Raw genomic sequence first — 22,074 nt, 5'->3', positions numbered from 1 at the left:
TGTCCATCCCCCAGGGATGAGGTTATATGTAGATCCCTATAATTGGTTCCCCCTTTCTACCCCACCCTCCCTCTACCTCCCGGTATCACCACTCTCACCACTGGTCCTGAAGGGATCATCCATCCTGGATTCCCTGTGTTTCCAGTTCCTATCTGTACCTGTGTACTTCCTCTGATCTAGCCAGATTTGTAAGGTAGAACTGGAATCGTGATAGGTGGGGTATGGGGGTGGGGGAGGAAGAATTTAGGAACTAGAGGAAAGTTGTATGTTTCATCATTGCTACATTGCGCCCTGACTGGTTCATCTCCTCCCTGTGACCCTTCCGTAAGGAGATGTCCAGTTGCCTACAGATGGGCTTTGGGTCCCCACTCTGCACTCCCCCTCATTCACAATGATAGGATCTTTTGTTCTTTCATGCCCGATACCTGATCCCTTCGACACCTCGTGTGCGTCTTCCATGTGGGTTTTGTTGACTTTTGAATTAGAATATATCCAAATGCATTTATTTCTATAACCCTCAGGTGGGAGTTCTTTAGGTATAAAAGCAAAGTGAGAGAAGTTAACCCCTCCCCACTCCTCTGAAATAACAAAACCCCCCAAAACTATTGCCACGGAATTGATTCCAATTCAGAGCAATCCCATTAGACAAAGTAGAACTGCTCCTTGGGGTTTCCAAGGCTTTAAGCCTTTATGGAACAGAAAATTTCATTTTTCTCCCTCAGAGTGACTGGTGAGTTTGAACAGTTAACCTTGTGGCTAGCAGCACAATATATGACCCAGTACACCGCCAAAGTTCCCTCAGAGTAAGGTTACTCTCACTGCTATCAAGTCAATGCTGAGGCATAGCAACCCCCGGTGGGTTTCTGAGATCGTGGCTGTTTACGGGAGTAAAAAGCCCATTTGTTCTCCCTCGGAGCTGCTGGTGGTGTCGAACCATGCAGATCGCAGCCCACCATGTAACCACTACACCACCAGGGCTCACATAACCATGGTAGACATTACTAATGGATGACAGTGCTCTTTGTTGCTAAGCCCGGATTTGGCCTCAGAATGTTTCTCAACCCATGACTTCTTGCCAGCAGCGCCAGTAAAGAGAATGGGACACACGCGCTCAGTTCTTTCCGGCTCTGCTCAAACAGAGCACTTATTGCTACTGGCGGTGGACAGCAGGCTCTACTGAAAGGCGCTCTCGTGATGTAGTGTCAGCGCAGACGCTACACGTCTTTTCTGTGCCGTGGAGTTGTCCTCAGATGTTGACGGGGCTAAAGTTACTTGATGTTGAAGGTTCATGGAGGTTGAAGGTTCCCCTTCAGACTTGCTACCCTCTTGCTTTCTGCATGGGCCCCGCCAAAGAATGTCTGGACTGCCCTTACCTCACAGCAGCTGGCTTCTCCTAGGCCAGTGAGTGCAATCATCGATGTCAGAGAAGACTGAGTTCTTCAGCTTTGGAAATACAGGGTAGAAAGAACTTTGCATTATCTCCCTGTTATTGTACAAACAGCCCACTCTCTTAATTCAATTATCTCCTGAAAAGTACTCTTAGAAAGACCTCTTCTCACTAACATTCTTATCTCTTTATTCCTACCCAGCAATATTTTATTTTATAGCAATGTTATGATATAAGTGAATATATTTATTATATTGCCATTTTCCATATTAGACTAAAAAGAAAATCAAGGGTAGGGAATTTATATATTCCTAAGGCTTACCATAGTGCCTAGATATAAATACTGTATATTGAATAATGGATAGTTAAGAACACTGAATCTACAGTCAGACTACCTTGGGCCTGGGCTTGGTTTTTCTGTTTATTAGCTGAGTGGGCAAATCAGTTTCCTTCCTTAAGCTTCACCATTCTAAGTTAAAGCACAGGGTTATTATGAAGATTTTGAGACGATATGGAATGTAGATGTTACTATCGTTTGCAATGCTGTGATGATAGACTAATGTGGACGGTTATCTTTATGGTTCGGCGATTGACTTCATCGTAGACTTTTCTCTCGGCCACTGTGTTTTATGATATTCCTCTTATGTTTTGGTGGGTTTTTGCTTCTTAGGTGATGAACAGATTGGCGAGTAAATACGGCTCCCTGTACCGACAGGACAACGTGATCCTGAGCGGTGTGCACACGCACTCTGCTCCAGCAGGCTACTTCCAGTACACTGTATTCGTAATCGCCAGTGAAGGATTTAGCAATAGGACTTTTCAATACATGGTCAATGGCATTGTGAAGGTAGGTAACCACTGAAACAGTCTGGGGCAGCTGACCGGTGGTCTGAAGGTTGTTGGATCAGAGGCCATGAGCGAGCTGATAGAACACATGGACGGGAGCACGCACAGCCTTGGCACATTTCCCCTCCCCCTTCCTGGTCTCCTTTGGGCTTATTATCCCGAACCACTCCTGTTAGTCCCGACAGGCTGAGAAAAGAGGACCTTGTGGCAGCGATCCCTATGTCGCCAATCCAAAGAGATGGGAAGCATTTGTGTGTAACACGGATACATTTCAGGACCCTACATGACCCATGTTCTGCATGGGTCATGAAAAGAAACCACGATTCCTATCTTGCTGTGTATTTCCCAGAGAGCATAAATGCTATCCAATTTATAAACACAACACTGCCATATCAAAATATATCTTCAGCAGCCTCAGGCCTTCCGGGTATCCTCGCCCATACCCTCAGACCCAGTCCTGCCTTATGCACTTTTACTCATCGCTCCCCTCCACTCCAGTACAATTTCCTCTTATTTTGGAGACTTGTTAGGACTTTTCTTCATTCGTCTGCCTTCTAGGCTTAGCCTTGCTCTACTTTTTTCTCAGAAAACACCCCCAATATGTAAGAATCCAGCTGGCAAAGGCAGAACTTGTTTTATAACATTTTTCAAACAGCGTCAAACAGTCTATAACTGGCTTATAAAATCATCCTCATGAGTCACAATAAGCATAACACACACACACACACACATACACAAACAAAACCCCAAAACCCGTATCACGAAAAAGAGAAACTAATATAAAAGCCTGGGAAATACAGTTAGGACTTCAAAACGTACGTGGAAAAGTGGAATGAAATGGAATTTCCCCACGAAGTTATTGAAGCCCCTCTGTATCATAGCACTCACCAGACAGCAGATACCAGTATTTCTTTTGTGAAACATTGGCTCTAGTATGCATATGTTGTGCATCAAGATTTGATAGCAAACGCATCTCCTGCGGTGGCTGGCAATCACGAAGTTTCGGAAGCATGGCCCGAGGGAGATGGGGTGAGAGAGAAGGGCTCAAACCACCGCCTGGAGCCCTTTCTGACCCTGGAGGACAGTCCTGTAAGATGGAGCAGAACCGCACCAAAGATTTCCCACACCGCAGTTTCACTGCCCACGGAGCAGCTGGTGGGTTCAAACCGTCAACCTCTTAGGTAGCAACCAAGCACTTTAATCGTGTCTCACCAGGGATCCCTGTGAGGGAATGTCCATATTTAAGAAATCTTCTCCCAGTCTCAAGAATTAATTCCTTCTTTTTCACCAGCTGAGCTAGCAAATGCTGCCTGACTCAACCCTCCTCCCCTAGCTACAGCGCGGTCCGGGGACAGTAAGGAATGGAAGTTCCAGGCATCGATCCACCTGGTGCTTCCCAGACACACCTCCAACTCAACCGCGAGGGCCATTTTGGCTGCTTCCAGAATGTCACCAGAGGTGTGGTCCACGCAGCCTTCATTCTACGCGGGGCCAAGTTAAAGACGAAGGACTTAGTCCAAGGGATTCTTCTGTCTATCGTGACTAAATTGTTATTCCCACCTAGATTTCTAAATGTACAACTCCTTTCTTCTTTGTTGCCTTTAGAGCATTGACATAGCACATGAGAATATGAAACCAGGTAAAATCTTAATGAATAAAGGAAACGTCGAAGGGGTGCAGATCAACCGAAGCCCTTATTCTTATCTGCAGAATCCACCATCAGAGAGAGCAAGGTGAGGCGGGCGGGTCACATGAAGCCAGTGTTCCCTTGGCATTTCGCCCATAACAAAATGTAGGCCCCCAATGAACTTGGCGTCACTAGGAGACAGGATGGCCTCGACGACAGAGAGGGATGGGCGCCGTCGGAAGCTGGGAAGGGGTGAAGGTCAAAATGATGTAAATGTATTTATCATCTAAGACAAGCGAAAGCAAAAGTGAACAGAGAGGCATGTGCCAGCGTCTACACGTGTCTCCAGCTCCCTGGCTGTGGGAGGCAGTTTGGGTATTTGAAGCCTGGCATCAAGCACAACTGTGGTCTCAACTGAGCATCATTGTTGCTAGTTATGTGACTGTAAGGAATTGGCTTATCTTCATTTACTGACTCTTAGGGTTTTCATCTATGGAAAGCAGATAACATGTGCTTGCTAAATAATGAGTAGCTCGCTTCGTTAGATGTAAAAAGTCATCTCAGTTCAGGAGAATGTGGCAAGGAGAGGAGACAGAAGACTGGAGAGTAGATATAACAATAAAAAGACTGGAACGATGAGCAGGATGTAAATCCAACGGAATTAAGTGGAACATCTGATCCAGATAGCTCTTTTGCCTTTTATTTTTATTTTTGTAGGCGAGGAACCAGGTTGATGACAGAGAAGTACATGGCCACTGTGACCGTGTGATGTAACAGCTCAGTTTCAATTTGACCACTTGACATTTTGAATATATTTCAGTACTTTTCAAAGGAGTTGATTTTTTTATAGAAACTATAACCTGGTCTCTCTTTAAAGGAGAGAAAAAAATATTCTAAGTTGTAGGTCACCAATGTTTTTGTGTTGAATAGTCCTACCTATTTTTAACATGGTCCATTAAAATTTGATATCTGAAGAGAAATTTCACAGCTGTCTTCTGTATAAAAAAGTGCAAATGTTAAATTTTATATGAAGACATCTATAGTTCTGCTCCAGTCGGCTTATATAGTATCTCTAATTCTGACCATAGTTGCAGATGGTCCTTAGCTGAGGAAAAAGGTAGAGGTAAAGGTATATATATATATAACACAAAATTGGTTGAACGTTCTCTGTTTTCCTGACCAGGTACTCTTCAAATACAGACAAGGAAATGGTAGTGTTGAAAATGGTAGACCTGAATGGAGAGGACCTGGGCTGTATCAGGTACTGTATTTCCTTTGTAAAGACTGGCAGGATAAATTTCCTTAATGACAGAGTGAGTGGAAAGAGAATGAGGAGGAAAGAGAGATCGTGTTAGCAGAGAGGAGAATCCGTCGAGTAGTGAAGTGTTGACCCCAGAGCGCAGGCACGCGGAGTTCCAGCGATGCGCCGTGAGGCACAGCTCTCAGTCCCTCAGAGTTTAGTGCTGGCTCTGTAAGATGGTAAGTACATACTTTTACTTATTGTGTAAGGCAAGTATAAGTCTTACTTAAGGAAAGGTGTGTTAGTCTGGGTAGACTAGAGAAATGAATTCATAGACACTTATATGTGTGTAAGAGAGAGCTTTATATCAAGAAGCAATTGTGCATCAAGAAAACACCCAGCCCAGTCCAGATCGAGTTCATGAGTTTGTTCAATATTAGCCCACAAGTCCATTATTCGCCCATAAATTCCTCTTGTGACCCATGCAACACATGCAATCACACTGAATTCAGGAAGATCACAGACCTGTGGGTGGAAAGTCTTGGCAACCCATGGGAGTGGAAGCGTCTCAATGTTGTCAGGTGTCTCCACGTGGCTCCTCCAGCTCCAGGGCTCTGGCTTCATCTGCATAGCTCCAGCAGGCTCGTTGTCAGTAACATCTCGCGGGGAATGAGGGAGTGTCCCGCCTCCTGCAAGTTAGTTATCTCCTTAGCGCCTCCAAATGGGGCCATCAAGCTGCAACCTGCTTGGCAGGCTAGACTCCCCCCTCCACAAGTTGATACCAGATTATGTACCCACCACAAGGGGTCTGAGGAAAGAGGTCAAGTACAGCCTCGGACAGTTTAACATTAGTGCTTATTGCTGCGTCAAGGTCTCAAACATGGGACTTCTGTGATGGTGTACAATGATTGCCTTCTAAAACAGGGACAATTATTCCACCAAGTAAGCAAGTAATTATGAACCGGTGCCCTTTCAAAAGGGATTAGTCTTGTGCAGGAGGATGCAATTCGTGATAAACGCAGAGCCTAGATCACCTATTGAAAACAGACTTGGTAAAATTCCAGTTCTCCAAGATCTTAGTACTCTATTTTTTTAAAGTGTTATTTTAAAAATTAATTTAGACAGCTTTTGTGGCACACAATTCACATATCATACTCTTCTCTGGGAGTCGCTGCCTATAGGAAAGCTCATAGATTTGTTTTGTGTCTGTTTTGATTTTCAATAAGAGGTAGTTGTATACATTTGCGAGTTTGGTCTTTGCATTTGGATGGACTTAGCGGTTAGCCTCGTGTCAGGTATCTTCACCTTGACTTCCGCTTATGAGCTATGCAATTTGGACAAAGTCTGCAACTGCTCTGGGTCTAGAACTGTGGGATCCAGAGAATGTTTAAATGTTGATAATAAATGTTCTCATCTCTTTTCACTGCACGGAGTCAATGTTGGCTCCTGGTGACCCTAGAGCGCAGAACGGAACTGCCTCTGCGAGGTTCCAGCTCTTTGGGAGTTCCATCTTTCCCCCACGGAGCAGCTGGCCATTTCCAACTGCTGATCTTGAAGTTAGCAACCCCAGGGTAACCATCGTGCCAGCAGAACTCCTGGATACAAGTGTCAGTAAAGGGGTAGGATTCTGAAACCTCCAAATGAAAATTAGCAGTGAGCAAAAAACAACAAAAGGGCAAAGGAAAACATTAAAGACCCAGACCCACAGTTCAGGCACGAGAGTTAGCCTTGCAATTAGGTGGCGAAGAGGCTTCTGGTTTCAAGTTCAGGTTTTGGGGTGAGCTCTGTGAGGATTCTAATTCCAACACTGTCAGTTGCCAACTCTGTGGACTGGGGAAATGAATCCCCCCACTTCCACCTCAGCTATCTTGTTTGAATGTTAAAATAAGAATGGCTCACAGCTAGTTTCGGATTAAAGGAGATCATACACACAACGCTCTGTGCCTAGTTTGATGATTTCAGCAAAAAGGGAAGGGATAATGAGACCGTGTCTCTTCAAGGAAACCTATCATGGGCAGATTAGGAAACCTAGCCTGAGAGTCACTAACCACAAGACCAAACTCACCGCCATCAAATCAATTCCAACTCCAGCCACCCCAGAGGACAGGGTAGAATGACCTCTATGGTTTCTAAGATGACGGCTCTATAGGAGCAGCTCGTCTCTCTCTTTTTTTCTTGCAGAACGGCTGGTGGATTTGAACAGCTGACCTTGTAGTTAGCAGTCCACTGTGTATCCCAAACAGGCTCATGTCTATTTTCACCTTAAAATAATCTCTGTTATATGAGCTGACACAATAAAACTTGTTATTCCATTATAATAAATTAATCTATTGATTAGATGCTATGTGACATTCATAGGTTTCCTATATGCCAGCCATTTATGAAGGTGTACCTCCCCCAAACTGGAAATATTCTCCACTGGATGGAGCTTTTGTAGTGAGTATTTTTCCACTAGGGAAAATTGAGCAACTGGCTCTGAGTTAGTGCACCCAGTGGCATCATCTGGGAAGGTTCTCTCTGGTCACAGTGAATTTTTTTGTAAAAGCAGTTTTGCTTTAACCTCATTATTTTTGTGATGGCTGATTTAAGAGAGCAATGTCAACTTCCTGAATGGATGAAAATGTTGACAACATTTCTGCACTTGTGCCCAAAGACTAATGCCAGACCATTGAAAAGATAAGGAAGTTATCTGGACTATCTCAGAACTCGGTTCAGCAAATGTTAATGGAAGATTTGGGAATGAGAAGGATCGCTGCAGAATTTGTGCTTCAGGTTCTGTCTGACCAGGAAAAAGAGCATTGAGTGGAAACATGCCATAATTTGAAAGAACAGCTCTGAAGTGATCCAGACATTTTCCCCACGGTCATTACTGGTGACGAGACATGGTGCGATTCTTACAACCCAGAAACCAAACATTAATCAAGCCAGTGGAAGATTCCATCATCATCTGGCCCTAAGAAGCTCATTTGGTGAAATTAAAGATGGTCTTGATTTGTCTTTTGCTCATTAGTTTTTTGATGTGAGGGGAATAGTGCATTTGGAGTTTATTCCACCAGGTCAGACTGTTAATCAAGCTTACTGTTGAGAGGTTCTGAAGAGGTTGCATAACAGTGTGAGACTCAAAAGGCCTGATTTGTGGCAGATGGGGGACTAGTTTTGCCACAACAACAATGCACCTGCTCATACAGCCATTTCGGTGCACCACTTTTTTGGGGCAGAAAACAGCATGCCTCGTTTGCCCACACACCTTACCCACCTGACCTCGTTCTGCGTGACTTCTTTTTATTTCTGAAGTGCAGAGGGACATGAAAGGACAGCATTACTACATAGAAGAGGTGAAGACAAAAGCCAGGGAGGTGCTCTCAGCCATCCAAACAGATGAGTTTGAAAAATGTTTCCAAGAATGGAATCACAGAGTTGACAAATATATTAAGTGTAGTAGAGAGTACTTTGAAAATGATAAGGTTGTTTTGTAAAAAAAAAATAATAAAAATACATAGTGTTGAAAAAAATTCCATTTGGGAGGGATACCCCTCAGATATACACCTGGAGTATGCTATAATAGGTAAGGTTTCGCCTATCTCCTCGAAGTGCTTGCAAGTCAGTGGGATGGCTTGGGGGCAGGAGATAGGGACAGGTCGATTGACAGTTAATGGTAGCCTAACTCCGATGAGCATCATGCTTCCTGGGAGCATCAATAAGTGCTGTGAATTGGGAGGAAGAAGTCCTGAGCTTCACTGGGAGGTTGGTGTTGGTCTGTTACCTTCAAGAGGTGTAGCTCAGCCTCATCTGCTCTGTGGGAGATCAGGCTGTCTGCTCCCATAAGGATGGACAGTTTCAGAAATCTGATGCGGGTCTCTGTGAGGCAGAGTGGACTGGGTGGCAGTGGATTACTACTTTGTTTTGCCTGGCAGCACAGTGGAAGGCTTCCAAGAGTCAACAGTACTTGAGCTGGACCTTGAAGAGTCCCGGAATGTCTCATAGAATCATGAAGAATAACGAGTTGTGAGGCCGTGGGGAGGGAGTAGATAAGAGATGACTCTGGGAAAGGACGTTAGCTTTAGATGGTAGGGCCCTTTAGTGGATAATTTGATCAGGAGAGGGTTCTAAGTAGGAGTGTGAGGAATAGGGATGGCTAGGTAGATGGAGTGTCTCAAATCTGTTGCGAGAAAAAGGTGCCTAGCCCCTTACAATTTCTCTTAACCCTTGGTTTAATGATTGACACCATTCATGATCCTCTTACTCATTTCTGAATTATTGAATGTTGGGAACAGACAACTTAAAGATGCTATCTTTGTGATCAGATGTTCGTTGCTTCCTATCATGTAGCCACATTGCATACCTGGAAATCACAGGGTTAAGTCTGCCAAGGTTATAGCAATACTTTACCATCTGCTGTGTTTAACACCAAATAATAACTTTCCATTGTATCTGTAGCTGCCATATGCGATTCTTAATGTAATCGTTCCCGCAATTGCCTCTTGGTGCACAGTGATAATTGCTCATGGAACACATTAACAATGATAGCAGATGTGCAGAGAAACCTGGGTTGCTGGACTGATTCAGCCACAACATGTAGGGGCCTGTGGGCCGATCAGGGAGTCTGGAACCACAGACTGAATTGCATAGTCTGGAAGGAGCACTGATGATGTCGTGGAGTGCAGGTTTGGCTACGAACCGCAAGGTCAGCAGTGAAACCACCATGGCTCTGTGGGAGAAAGATGAGGGAGGATTTACAGCCTCAGAGACCCACAGGGGGCAGTTCCACCTTGGCTTATCGGGCCACTGAGTTGGAACCAGCTCCCTGGCAGTGAGTGCCCCTTCACCCGAGGGACCAAGTCTAGAAAGTGATGTGATTGACAAGGTCAATGCTGTAAGAATAGTTTACAGTGAAGCCAAGGATATTCAGTCATCCTGAAAACCATTTTAAAGTTCACCACCCCTTCCTGCTTTCATCTGGTCGCCTTTTAACATGTTAACAAATATCCACACCTACTATGCACCACGCAGTATTTTCAGCCCAGGTATCAGGTATCATCCGCTGCTTGTCAAAGTTCTATTTCTAGCACTTCGCATTTATGTAAGATCTGCCTTATCACCTGCTTATACTAACCTAAAGAAATCCAAAGAAGATTCCTGCTTTAGGCAAAAAGATGGAAAGTGAAAACACCCTGAAGCACTTGTTTGTAGTAGGCGGCAGACAGTGTGGGAGCCCTGGGTTATGTGTTGGGCTGCTAGGCACAAGGTCAGTTTGAAACCACCAGCTGCTCTGAGCAAGGATGAGGAGGCTTCCTATGCTTGTAAAAACATACAGTCTCTGACCTCGGGCAGCGTGAGACATGACAAAATCATCGATACATTATCAAGGGGGAGGGAGAGAAGGAGGGTGGAGGAGGGAAGGAAAACATGAGGAGCTGATACCAAGGGCTCAAATAGAAAGGAAATGTTTGGAGAATAATGATGGCAACACATGTACAAATGTGCTTGACACAATGGATGGATGTGTGGATTGTAATAAGAGTGGTATGAGGCCCCAATAAAATGATTAAAAAAAAAGAGAAGCATAGGGGCGGAGTAGAACTAGAACCCACACGATCCATGGTTACTGTAGGGGAAGGGGAAAGGGTTGTTGCTTAGGGGCATTGAGTTCATGTCAATGGTGGTGGGATAACTTGGAAAAGATATCAATAATCGCTGTATAGCACGAAGAGCATAATCAATGACACTAAGTTATCTTATGGAACTGGAAAATGTTCTGTTGTGTATATTTTGCCAGTAGTAGAAAAATAATCATTATTAACAACAGTGACTACAAGGAAGAAGAAAGTGTTGTAGAACTGAATATGATGACTTGTACAACTCTTCTTGATATGATTGAATTATTGAACTGTATGATATGCAGATAAAGTGCTAATAAAACTATTAAAATATTTATAGCCTTGGAAACCCACAGGGTCAGTTCTATGCTGTCCTATAGGATGGAGATGAATCCGAACTGACGGCAGTGAATTTTTCTTTCACTTTGCTGGGCTGTGTCTACCTGGGAAGCACAGATAGTGTTGCCAAGGTCCTTCCCTGACTGCACAGACATTGATCCTAGTTCATTAGGCTGTGTATTGACCACATCATTCCTGCTCGTACCACGCTTTAGTGTTGCCTGAGGTTTTCTGTGTTAATTGGTAGATTATTTGTTGGGTCTGAGAACACTCAGAAAGTGTCTCATGTAAATTACTGGTAACTGCTGCTTTGCTTTCTGCTATTTCAGCCCAAGAGCGGCTTCATAGGCTGGCTCTCCTTCTTGATAGTGGGGGACACGTACTTGGAAGGATGCCTTCCCTGGCCTCGGGAAAAGAGTATCTGTGTTTGTGCCTCTCGAGCAAATCCTTTCAACTCTTTATGACTCAGTTTCCACATTTTTTAAAAGGTGAATATACCTCATTGCCTCCACACAGAGATGAGTATTCATTCGCTCATTGATTAAATGTTTGTGGACTATGTGTCATGCACTGACTTTGGGATAGTGTGGTTGACAAAAATAGGTGTAGTTGCTTCCCTCAAGGAATTTGTAGTCTGCTGAGACAGGAGCTTTTCAAAGAGTCCTATACATACAGGTATAATTAGGCTAAATGCTTAGAAGGAAGATACGTAGAGCTAAGGAAACAGATCTTGGAGAAATTTGGCCCCATCACAGTGGAAATGACAATGGAGCTGAGAACCGTCAGAAGAACAGGGTTCCACTGGGAAATGAGAGGGAGAGAACGTTTAACACAGTGGGAGAAACATGTGCAAAAGTCCTGTGGCCCATTTGAGGCACTGATAGAAAGTCCAGGTAGGTGGTTGAGTATGGAGAACAATGGGACAAAGATAGAGACCTGAAAATATTTGAAGACTGTGAGAAAAATTTTGAGACCAAGGCAGGTTTAAAAGAGCTTTAAGGACCATGGCGAGTGCTTGGGTCCTTGTTCTAAGGAGGAGGGAAGCCAATAAGATGTTTTAAGCCGGGGCTGGGGCTTGTGGATTCCTGAAGACTCAGGAAGGGAGGTGACTTGAAAAAATAAATAAAATTATACAGGCAAAGGATTCTATGTAGCATTAAAAAAGAAAAACCTCAAGCAAACTCATTGCCATCCTATCATTTCTGATGCATTGAACCACTTCTGACTCATTGAAGTGGGTAGGCATATTTGGACAGGTTAGACTTGTCCCTGTGGGTTTCTGAGACTCTCTTTTCAGGAGTCCAAAGTGTGGTTTTGAACTGCTGACCTTGTGTGTGGGTAGCACCCCTACGCATGACCCACCGTGCCCTCAGAGCGCTGCTAAATAGCAAAATCTTCTAGAAATGTGAGCGCAGTGTTTGCCCCACTGGATTTCTCTCTGTAAGGACACATTTCTCTTTTATCTATACTACCTTAGTTTTTAAAAAGTGAATACATTTTATGTAGAAATGGAGAACATGCTTGGGGTATCTTGCTTTAAAATATAAGCTATAGTTAAATATAAGCATATATATATATATATATTCTCAAAATTTACTTTGGGGACTCTGAAAGTCACCTTGAAGAAAGAGGGAGTCAACTCAAGGAAGGGGTGAAGCTAGGCCTTGAGAGATCTTGATGCACTGAAATGCTGCATACATGAGATGTTTTGAAGCGAGGAAATGAAAAGGAGGCTTCACGTATCCACCCCAAAAGGGAAGTCCTGAGGGCGGATCCTCCAGATGGCAGCCCTAATACGTGGCCAAGCCGCTCCTCACAGTCACCCTGTGCAAGCAGCCCTGGGAGAGACACCTAAAGAGAACAAAAGCCCAAATTCAACCCATGGCCCTTGAGCCAGTGCTACCAGTGCTGGATAGAACTGGGCTCTGGAGAGTTTCCAATGACTGATTTCTAGAATGCCTCTGGGTGGACTCAAGCCATGAATCTTAGGGTTACAGCCATGTGTGAGACATTTTCAGTACCCAGGGACACCTGCTCACGTCCTTAAGCATAGCCCCGCAGAGCAGGATCAGTCTTGCTGGGCTTCCAGCCCTGACTCTCGAGAATTTTCCTTCTTGAGATTGCCCAAGTGGCACGAATGCTTCTCGCCACCTGCCAGCCTCCGGGAGCCAGTCTGCCAGGGCTCCTCTTCCTCAGAGCTGCCAGGGCAGGCTTTGAAGCTATTTCAACGAGAGCCCGATTGCCTTCTCTTTCCCTTATTGCAAAGCCTTCTCTCCTTACTTAAAAGAGGTCATGGATGGAGAGTCTTTCAAAGCACTTAAAAAATAGGGTGATGAATAATTTTGTGTATCAATCTAGAATTATCCAGTTTATAGGACAACATTAATTTATATGAGCGATATTGACATGCAGAACTGAGGCGTTGTGTGTCATCTTCTCTACCACCCAAGGCTATGTATGATTTCTTGAATTGTAATAGCTGCATTTTCATTCTCTGTTGCTCTCTGCTCTACCTTCTTGACTGTCCTTCTGCTTCACTTAAGCCCATTCAAACAGTAAGTGCTGAAATCTTAGTGACCACCCTCTTGAAATCATTCTTGACTCTTCTCTTTTCTCCATTCTACCTCATCCCTTGTCTTTGTAAATACTTTCTCCAAAATCATTAACTCTGGCTTATAAAACCCTGCTTCTTGTTTGAGTCCTGGGCTGTGCAGGAGTTCAAATAATGAAAAGATTTGGTGATTCAAATGCACCCAGAGGTGACTTAGAAGAAAAACCTCACTGAGTCATTGTCTTAGAGTTGATCCCAATTCACAGTGGCTCGGCATTGTATTTTCAAGAGTTTATAACTCTTTACGGGACCAGGAACCTTATCTTTCATTTGTTGAATGCCTGGTGGACCTGAACCACGAATATTGGGGTTAGCAGCCCAATACTTATAGACAGAGACACCAAGAGAGGCACTTGACAGTCTTCTTCTGAAAGGTCACAGTTTTCAAAACCTCATGGAGCAGTTCTACTCTGAAACGCATGGGGTCGCCATGAATCAGCTAGATGGTGAATGGTTTGGTTAGAGCTCTCTGTTCCTATTTACTTCACTGAATCTGCCCATCTTATGCTGTGCATGGATTAGGGTATTGGACAAGAAGATGAAAAGTACCGTGCACTGCCAGAAGAACAAACAAAGAAGTTTATCCAGAATACCCCTTACAAGTGAGAATGGTGGGACTTTGTCTCGGTGCTTTGGACATGTTATCCGGAAGGACTAGCCCTTGAAGAGGATATCCTTGGTAAACTACAGGGTCAGCAGAAAAGAGGAAGACTTTTGACAAGATGGATTGATCCAGTGGCTACAACAATAGATTCCAACATAACAATTCAGAAGATGGCCCGGGACCAGGCAATAGTTCATTCTATTATACAAGGGATTGCCACGAGTCAGAACTGACATGATGGTCCCATTGTAGTGGATGAGGGTGAAAGACAGGCTTTCTACCCCTGAAAAAGAGTTAGCGTTTGGAAACTCATAGGGGCCATTCTGCCCTGTCCTGTAGGGTCACTCGGAGTGGGAACCCACTCTGTGGTTGTGAGGCGTTTTTCTGTTTTAACAACAGCAGCAACACTCCCCCATCACCCACGTGGTTATAAATCACGCTGCTGACTTCCCGTGCCAACTCTCCCATCAGCTTGGTTGTGCTGGTCCCTTCCAGTGGAAACGCAAACAAGGTTACACAGTGAGTCTTTGACCCGTTGTCCTGTGTTTGACCCGTTCTTGCAGTTACAGCGAAGCACTAGGCTTGCCCTCTGTTAGGCTAGTGCAAGTGTTATCGAAAGGCAAAGAGACTGGAGAGTTGGCAGACATGACACACGCAGGCAGGGTACTAGTGTTCCAAACGGCAAGTAGAGAGTTGGGTTTTTGTTGGATGGAGTCAACGTAGGACTGCATGCACACACGTAAGAAGGACACATTACAGGAAGTTACAACGACATTGCTAAATGACAACTTTTCCCTTCTCAACTTTGGATTGTGAAGTAGGCGAAGGCTTTCCAAGTGGATCACAGGATTGTCTTCAACAGTCCATGCACATTCTCATTCAACTCATCCATTGCAACCCTGACCGTGGACTCACTATCAGTGATTCCACTTCCACCCTGGTTCCGGTTACCCTTCCCCCTTCTCTCCTAATCTTCTTTCCTAACATTGTTCTTGGGTGCCGGCTGCCCTTTTCATCGGAAATGATTGCTTATTCTCTCACGTGGGTGTGTTCAGCTCCAGCCCTGAAAGACAAAGGCCAGACTCTTGGAGATCCGACTGGTCTCAATCTGAGCAGTGAGCCTATTCACTTTTATGAATCTTCTTAATGTGATCATTTCAAGTCCCCAACTTCTGGGAACATGTTAACCAAGGCACTCTTCTTAGAGTTCTGAGCAGTTATTCTTTCAGAGCAGCTGAAGCAGCAATTTTAGGCCAGGCTGCAGTGACTTAGACTCAATATGGGGTTTGATTTATAGCCAGGGCAGTCATTTTAGCCATGTCAAATGTCTCGGTTGTGGGTTTCACCTTTATAAATTACTTCAGTGAAGATGCTGAGAAGATGTTTTGATGACAAAAGTGACCATATTTGATTGGCAACCGAGATAAATGAGGTCTGTGTGATTTAAATTGCCCCAAGTTTAGAAAACAACATCATAAAAATCAGTTGTAGAAGATGTTGAACTCACTTGTTTGTTGGATTTCTGGCAAATTCCTAACCTGAAGAAGTCTCAAAGGCTATTATTCTTTTTCTATTCCTTAATTTTGGTATAAAAACAAAGTGTAATCATCATAGACAGCTTGAAAAGTAGGGAAATTACAAAGGAAATAATCACTTAAACCTGTGCTGCTGCAAATTAACCAAGTACTAATAAATATTCAGGTGTATTTTCCTTCATTTATTTCCCTATCTGGAATATGCAATAAGAAATAAAAAGCCATTATGTGAAGGAGAACCTTACTTGGCACCACTCACTTAGGACACTGAAATAAAACCTCACTGGCCATCTAATTGACCATGACTCATAGATCCTATAGGATACAGCAGAACTTTCCCCATGGGTTTCCAAGACTGTGATTTTTTTTAAAATTTATTTTTAATTTTAATTAATCATTTTATTGGGATCCCTCAGAAATATAACAGTTCAGTCACATCAAGAAGTATTGTATAATTGCCACCACATCAGTTTCAAATCATTTTCTTTCTTCTTGAACTCCTTGATATCAGTTCCCTCCCTGATCCTACCCACCAGGAATCCCCCCTTTTCCCCCTATAATAATCCCCCCCAATATCTTACAAGATCCAGTATATCCCTTCATACACCATTCTGTTGTTTGATCCCATTAAGTGGGGATACAGCTATCAATGCTATCAGTTCCCAATGAACCCCTTCCCCCACTCTCTTCCCACATCCCCAGGCAACCATTACTCCTGTTATGATGTCTGAAGGTTTATCTATCTTGCCTTTCATGTACCAAGCAATCTTATATATACAAATGAACATATGTGAATCTAGCATGATTAATGAAGTACGACAAATTAAAACCATAATAGTAGTAGGAGGAAACATAACGAACTAGAGACTAGTTAAGGGTCACCAAGGCTATACCCACCCAGGGTTTCCATCCCTTCTGTGTGGCCCTTCTGAGAGGGACTGTCCAATTATCTTACACATGGGTTTTGGGTCTCCACTACATTCATGCCCCTTTACATCGATGTGTTTGCTTGATCACACAGACTGGTGTGTTTCTTCCTTGTGGGCTTTGTTGCTTCTCTGCTAGTTGGCCATTGTTTAACTACAAGCCTTTAAGACCCCAGACGCTATATCTTTTGATAGCCAGGCACCATCAGCTTTCTTCACCACATTTGCGTATGCACCCATTTTGCCTTCTGTGATTGTCAGGAAGGTGAGTATCGTACAATCGGATGCTGTAAATCTTAACAGAAGCAGAAAGCCAGTCTTTCTCCCAAAGAACTGTACAAATACAATCAGTATCTTTCCTCAACTTCTTATCCAGACCCATGAAAGAGAAGTCATTCAGTGAGAGTAACAAGAGCCATGGCTGGAAGAGCCTTATTAAATGATGCACTTCATTGCATCCCCCATCCAGCATAATACAAGAAACGCCCTTTCATTTATTCCTCCAAGCAGTTGGCAGGCAATACTGTGAGAGATATGGAAAGGGTGCTTTAATCAGGTGAAATATGCATGTCAGGAACCACGGAAAACAGAATGTGCAATTCCATTGGCAATTCCATGCAAAGTCTCATGAAAATTGGAGCGTCCTTCAGCACACATATTGACTCGAGCTCTTTCGTGTGCCCCACCCTGGGAGGGAGACTGGGGAGTAGAAGAAAAGAGAAACCCAAACCCAACCCAACCCAAACCTACTGCCATCCCATCGAGTCCAACTCATAGCGAGCCTATAAACCAGAGTAGGATTGCTCCTTAGGGTTTCCGAGGCTCGAAACCTATACGGGAGCAGTATACTTTTTCTCTCATGGAGGGATTGGTGACTCGGAACTGCTGAGTTTGAGGCGAGTTGCACCGTACTTCACTCCCAGGGTCGCCAGGGATAAAAGAGTACATGGATCTTTTGTGAGCACTCATGGTTCTAACTCAAGAGGGCAAATGCACAAATGTGCTCGACACAATGGATGGATTGTGATAAGAGCTGTACGAGCCCCAATCAAATGATTAAAAAAAAAGAGGCCAGGATATTCTCATTGAATTCTTTCACCTGTCTCTAGCAGACCAATTGGATATCTAAGTTTTGAATACACACAGATACACAGACTGATACTATATACATATGTTTTCATAACTTTTCCTTATAAATTGGATGAAGGTATACAGAGCAAATCGGCGTTTCATGTGCTTGATAAGCACACCCACAAAATAATATCATTAATCCCAATTCCTCCAGTGTTTCCTATTTCTATTCCTCCTTCCTTGGCCCTCTGAGAATTGTCTTTAGGTAAATGCTACCCTTTTGATCTTAAAATGATTCGTTATTCTAACACAGGAGTGAGCTCAGCCCCACACCTGAAGGGTGACTAAGGGCTATTGTTTTGGGGGCCTGCCTAGTCTCCATCCAACCAGTAAAGCTTAGTTTATTTTATGATTTTGAGCTGTGTTCTGCCTTCTCCTCCTCTATCCAGGACGCGATCCTCCACCACTGCTCTGTCAGTTGGTCATACAGTTTGTGTGTAGCTGTGTTGCTAGAAGCTATGGCAACAGTATTTCAAATACCAGCAGGGTCACTGGTGGTGAACAAGTTTCAATGGAGCTTCCAAGTTAAGAACAGACTAGTAAGAAGGAGTGGGTGATCCATCTCTAAGGGGTTAGCACTGAATGTCTTATGAGGAGCCGTGGAACATTGTCTGATACACTGCCAGAAGATGAGCCTCTCAGGCTGTGGGTGTAAGCCTAGCAGTTATAAGGATGATGTAGGACCGGAAAGGATTTCGTTGTACTGTGTGTAGGGTTGTTATGGACCAGGGCCAACTCAACACACCTACCAACCTTAACCACAACCACCCTGCGTTATTCTCTTCGACTCTGCAGAGATCTTCTTCACTTGCGGGGAGGTCTGAGTCTGCAGAAGGCACTGGACTAGGAGTCACAGGTCCAGAATTGGGGCCTGGCCCCTTTACTGTTAGGCCACCATTCTGTACCCCGTTCAGAATGGAAGTAGTGTCCACCTATCTCTCATGGTGGTTTTGATGCTAAAATAAAGAATCAGATAGAAATTTGTAGATGAGCTATTCTGCCATTCCCTTTCTGTGGAATGCCTACAAGAGTGAATTGCAAACTTCTCTGTGAGCACACTTTATACTTATTTCTTTATATTTATCATTCTGTATTAGAGCCATTTGTTCACATTTCTGTCTTTTGGAAGAGTCTGAGAGTACACCATAGTTTCCCCAACATTTGGCATACAGCAAACTCCTGCTTCATGTTTATATGGTTGATTGGAATTGATTTGACTGATTATTATGAGGATAAGATCTATTGCTATACAATTCTTTAGCTGGGTCCTCTGGCAACTGAGTAGTCTTGGCCCTTCATAAAAGCTTATGATGAAGATGGTAATGATAAAATATTCATGAAATGGACTTTTATATTTTAATTTAAACTAATGATTACCCATTTGATTATATAATTTATCAGTTAAGCTCCATCACAATAAAAGAACCTAAATGTGGAATGTCTGTGATTATTATTATTTTTGCTGGAGAAAAATACGAGACACTGCTTTTGTCTGTACTTACAGGTTTGCCTTGATTCATTTCCGGTCTCTTGCTCTTTTACAGCTGGTTCCCCATCCATCCAGTTAGCATGAACAACAGCAACCACCTTGTAAACAGTGACAACATGGGCTATGCCTCGTACCTTTTTGAGAAAGAGATCAACAGGGGACATCTACCTGGAGAGGTAAGCATTTATGCCATTGGTTGCTTCTTGATTCATTTGCATTACTATTCCTGCTATGTTCAGTAGAGCAGATTCAGGTCTCTAGAATAAAGTGTTATCATGAACTTCACAGACTGATGTGATTGGATAGAAACTGGGGAAGAAAAAAAGAGAGAGAGAAATGTACTACTTATTCTTCTCCTTATATAGGTTATTGATGGCATCATAGAGTTACATGTAATGAGGTAAAAAGTTCAAGTTTTTTTGTAATATAAAATGGTTTGAATCAATGTGGAAATATGATAGATGGTGCTGGTGTCTCCCTCCCCCCACCCAAAAATGATAACAAGTTATTTAGCACCCTTTAAATAATGTTGGGGTTCAGAATGAGGACCAAGGATGAGTACTTGGATCTCACTGGCATAACCTTTTCTCTCAATGATGAATTCCCTCTCAAGGACCCAGGTCTATGTTTCAGCAACCGACCCTAAGTCCACACACCCCTGGCCCACCAGACTTACAACTTTGAAACCCAGTGAGTGAGAGGATCAGGAATCCCCAAACCCAGGCACCATGTAAGTCAATGGCTACATGTACACAGTAGGAGTAAGGATTTTGTTTTCTCTGACCCCATCTTCCACACCAAATGTAAGAGATGGGGAGGATTCAGGTGAGAACACAAGACCTTTCCAGAGCACATTTTCTAACATGAAGCCCTGATAACATTCGGTCTGATCTCCCAGCACCTTTTTTGACACAACCTTTGATAGCGATTTTCCCCTTTAGCGTATCATTTTCGGAAAAGTAAAATCGGCATATCTTTATGACAACCTTCTATTGCTAAGCATTTTGAGATACATTATCATTTTTATATCAAAAAGACTTCTGCCCTCCAATACTAGTTTATCTCTTTCCTTAAGACATCTAAAAAGGACCCCCTGTGCTGTCATGGTTGCCCGTTGGGCTGCTAACTGTCAGGCCAGCTCCTGGAAACCACCAGCTGCTCCTAACGAGAAAGATGAGGCTTTCTGCTCCCATGAAGAGTCACAGTGTTGGACACCCGCGAAGGCAGTTCTAGCCTGTCCTTTAGGGGAGACCCGCTGGCAGTGTGTGGTTTGACAAAGCCAAGAGACTGGAGGTGGAGTCAGAGACCAGAGGGTCTGAAGCTAATGTCTTTCCCCACTCTGGGAGGTTTTGTTTTATTTGCTTCAGGGTGAAAAGATGAACGGAGAGCAGGTCAGCAGAGTGGATGGCATATTTGGGTTCAGTTTTGAAACAGGAAAATGTAAATTCGCTCTTTTCTCTTCAAGTCCAGAGAATATTTACTTTGGAAGGGCAAATAGATCTCCTGAGCTTTAGGGACAACACTAGATATAAGTGTTTTAGAGTTCATTTTGAACAGTGTATGTTTTATCAGAATGTTTCTGTCTGAGGTGTAAGTTTGAAGGTGTCCAATTTGAAGCCTTTTTATTTGAAATGGGAATATTTTCAGTAATAATACAGATACTGCTTGCAGTGAGCCCTTTCAGAAAGTCTTTCTCCTGCTACTGTACATATTCCTTTGACTGTTTGCAAATGATTTTACAGAGTTCACCAGAGTGAATTGCATATTTTCATCTTTAATGGGCGTGATTATTATAGGAAACAAGAAAGCATAAAAGGCAATTGGCTATTTTTTTGGCAGGGACCATATGTAGCAGCTTTTGCTTCATCCAATCTGGGAGATGTGTCCCCCAATATTCTCGGCCCACATTGCATCAACACTGGAGAATCCTGCGATAACCCCTACAGCTCATGTCCTCTTGGAGGGGTACGTAACTGTGGCATCTCAAATACTTGTTTTGTATCTCAGCTATATGTTTTGTTGGAATATTCACCATGAATTTACAAACATGCTTTCATCAGGTTTACTTATGTCTAGCGTCTGCTCTTCTCCACAGTACGCTCCCTACCAAATCTCCTGAGTTTCGATTGAGTAAATGACATATGTGTACTTGATTGACTGTTAAATTTTTTGAATAGGAAAACAATTCAGCAAATGTCAGCTGAATATTCTTACCTAAACTTGGACAGCGTGAAACATGTTGTCTCGACATTTCTGAAGTCACACATCAGTATCAAAACTCGCCTGCCTGAGACATTTCTTACTAATTATAATCCCCATGCTATTTTTAGGAGCTGTTCAATGAAAGTTGACATAAAGCACCCCATGTGACTAGCCCCTAGTTAACAATGGGTCCAAGCAGCAGTAATGAGCCTGGTGCAGGGCTGGGCAGTGTTCTGTTGTACATAGGGTGTCTGTGAGTCACAATCAATTGGATGGCACCTAACAACAATCTTTTAAAGTTAAAAACGTTGTCATTTGAGTGAAAGTTGACAAAGCAAATTGATTTTCATTCAACAATTCATACACATTTTGTTTTGTGACATTGATTGCAATTCCCACAAGGAAATAGCACTCTTCCCACTTCCCTCTGTGTCTACTTCCTCCCTGTGTCTACTTCCCCCCTGTGTCTACTTCCTCCCTGTGTCTTCTGTTTCCATTTGTCCTATCATCCCCCCTTTCTGAGTTTTATCCCTGAGCAAA

The 22,074-nt window shown here is 43.4% G+C and overlaps 1 protein-coding gene across 1 annotated transcript in view; it reads left to right on the top strand.

Moving 5' to 3' along the window:
• The window catches only part of ASAH2 (N-acylsphingosine amidohydrolase 2), a 72,485-nt gene that overhangs the window by 10,896 nt on the left and 39,515 nt on the right, over positions 1-22,074 (top strand). The window contains exons 4-8 of the mRNA XM_075533437.1: positions 2,058-2,234; positions 3,839-3,966; positions 5,044-5,121; positions 19,388-19,508; positions 21,172-21,297. Of these exons, the coding sequence (XP_075389552.1) occupies positions 2,058-2,234; positions 3,839-3,966; positions 5,044-5,121; positions 19,388-19,508; positions 21,172-21,297 (630 nt within the window). The remainder of the gene's footprint in view (positions 1-2,057; positions 2,235-3,838; positions 3,967-5,043; positions 5,122-19,387; positions 19,509-21,171; positions 21,298-22,074) is intronic.

This window comes from Tenrec ecaudatus, chromosome 16, assembly GCF_050624435.1.
Source record: "Tenrec ecaudatus isolate mTenEca1 chromosome 16, mTenEca1.hap1, whole genome shotgun sequence".
NCBI classification, from domain to species: Eukaryota; Metazoa; Chordata; class Mammalia; order Afrosoricida; family Tenrecidae; genus Tenrec; species Tenrec ecaudatus.
Note: the sequence above shows the minus strand (reverse complement) of the source record. Positions and strands in the feature narration are given on the sequence as shown.